At 36.1% G+C, this 1807-nt stretch overlaps 1 protein-coding gene across 1 annotated transcript; it reads right to left on the bottom strand.

Annotated features, from left to right (window-relative positions):
• Positions 1 to 261: 261 nt before the first annotated feature.
• Positions 262 to 1206, bottom strand: LOC100659149 (olfactory receptor 5P76-like). Its single transcript, XM_003412032.1, has one exon. The coding sequence runs from the start codon at positions 1204 to 1206 to the stop codon at positions 262 to 264; it is 945 nt and encodes a 314-aa protein (XP_003412080.1).
• Positions 1207 to 1807: the final 601 nt, after the last annotated feature.

Genomic DNA, 1807 nt, shown 5'->3' with positions numbered 1-1807 from the left:
ATAAAAATTAAAAAGTATTTTCAGCAGATTAAGTTTTTCTTCATGTGAACCAGTTTGTATTTCTTAATTCTAAATTTCATTTATTAAAGTTAACTCACTATTGTCTCTGATTTACTATCTGAAGATCCACCCCTACGTATACTATGAAGCTCCATATGGGCTAATTATGTACAGATATGTTTTGCTCTTAGGAATGAAATTTGTTTTAATATTACATTCATGGTATATTATTGTATCAAACCTTATAAAATTAGAGGATTGTTAAGAAAATATTTTTCTACCAAGCTGCCTCCTGAGAGCAGCCTTGATCTCATTATTCCTGAGACTGTAGATGAGGGGATTCAACATGGGGATCACCACCATGTAGAACACAGACACCACCTTGTTCTGGTCAGTAGAGTAGCTGGACTTGGGCATCACATAAATGAATGTAACAGTCCCATAGTACAGAGTGACTGCAATGAGGTGGGAGGTGCAGGTGGAGAAGGCCTTGTGGCGGCCCTCAGTAGAGTGCATCTTCAGGATGGTGATGAGGATGTAGATATAGGAGGTGGCTATGACAAACACTGTGACCATAAGGATGGAGCCAGCAGAGTATGAAAGGACCACTGCAGGGATACTGACATCAGAACAAGAAAGTTTAACTAAAGGAGCAAAATCACAGAAAAAATGATTGATTCTATTTGGTCCACAAAAGAATAAAGATAAGAAGGAAATGGTAAATGAGGAAACATTGAGAAAACCACCCAAATAAGACACAGATAATAACTGATCACAGACTTGCGTAGACATTTTAGTTGAATAAAGCAGTGGGTTGCAGATTGCTACAAAGCGATCATAGGCCATGGCAGCCAGAAGACAGCACTCAATTGGCCCAAAGAAAGCAGCTGATCCAAATTGGATCCCACATCCAAGATAGGAGATTGTATTTTTCTTCACCAGGAAGTTTACAAGCATATTGGGTGTGACAGAGGATGAAAGCCCTATGTCAGCCAAAGCCAAGTGGCTCAGGAAAAAATACATAGGATGATGGAGCTGAGAAGAGATTCTGATAAGAATGATCGTGCTGAGATTGCCAGATATGGTCACCAGATAGATGCATAGGATGACCATGAAGAGGACGACCTGAAGGGTAGGATCTTCTGTTAAGCCCAATAAAATGAACTCTGTCACTGCAGTGTGGTTCCCATCTGCCAGGGAATCCATGAGACAATGTAGCTGGTATAAAAAAGATCTGTGATGAAAAAATTGCATTAAAGAAGTTATCAATTTCATGGCTCCATTTTCATTAATACACATATGGAAAGTCATTATAAATAAAATATCATTCAAGTGTCATTGCATATTAGTATGTAATGATAAATGTATATTTGTCTTTACATGTTTATATGCAATTTTATATACATATATATATATTTATTGTCATTGGCAAAAACACCAGAAAATTCAACATACAGTGATTTTCCTTTTTATATTACATTTTTCCAAAAATGCATTTAAGGTGTTGTTAAAACCAAAGAATAGAAAATAGAAAGTGATTAGAATAACAAAAGGAATGGTAAGTATAATACCAAGTAAAATACAGGTTTTGTAATGAAAACTTAAGAAAAAGCTATCATTTATTAGGAGCTTAGTAAATGATGAGAATAGGGCTAAGAATTATATATATATATATACATATCCAAAACCAAAGCAACTCCATTGCTGTTTTGTCGATTCTGACTCATAGTGACCCTATAGGACAGAGTAGAACGGTCCCATAGGGTTTCCAAGGAGCAAGTGGTGAATATGAACTGGTAACATTTTG

The sequence above is a fragment of the Loxodonta africana genome, chromosome 7 (assembly GCF_030014295.1).
Source record: "Loxodonta africana isolate mLoxAfr1 chromosome 7, mLoxAfr1.hap2, whole genome shotgun sequence".
NCBI classification, from domain to species: Eukaryota; Metazoa; Chordata; class Mammalia; order Proboscidea; family Elephantidae; genus Loxodonta; species Loxodonta africana.
This window is presented reverse-complemented; position numbering and strand designations above follow the sequence as displayed.

Bases quoted from the DNA above. Each gene is read 5' to 3' on its own strand.
- LOC100659149 (XM_003412032.1), bottom strand. From the start codon at position 1,206: ATGGATTCCCTGGCAGATGGGAACCACACTGCAGTGACAGAGTTCATT.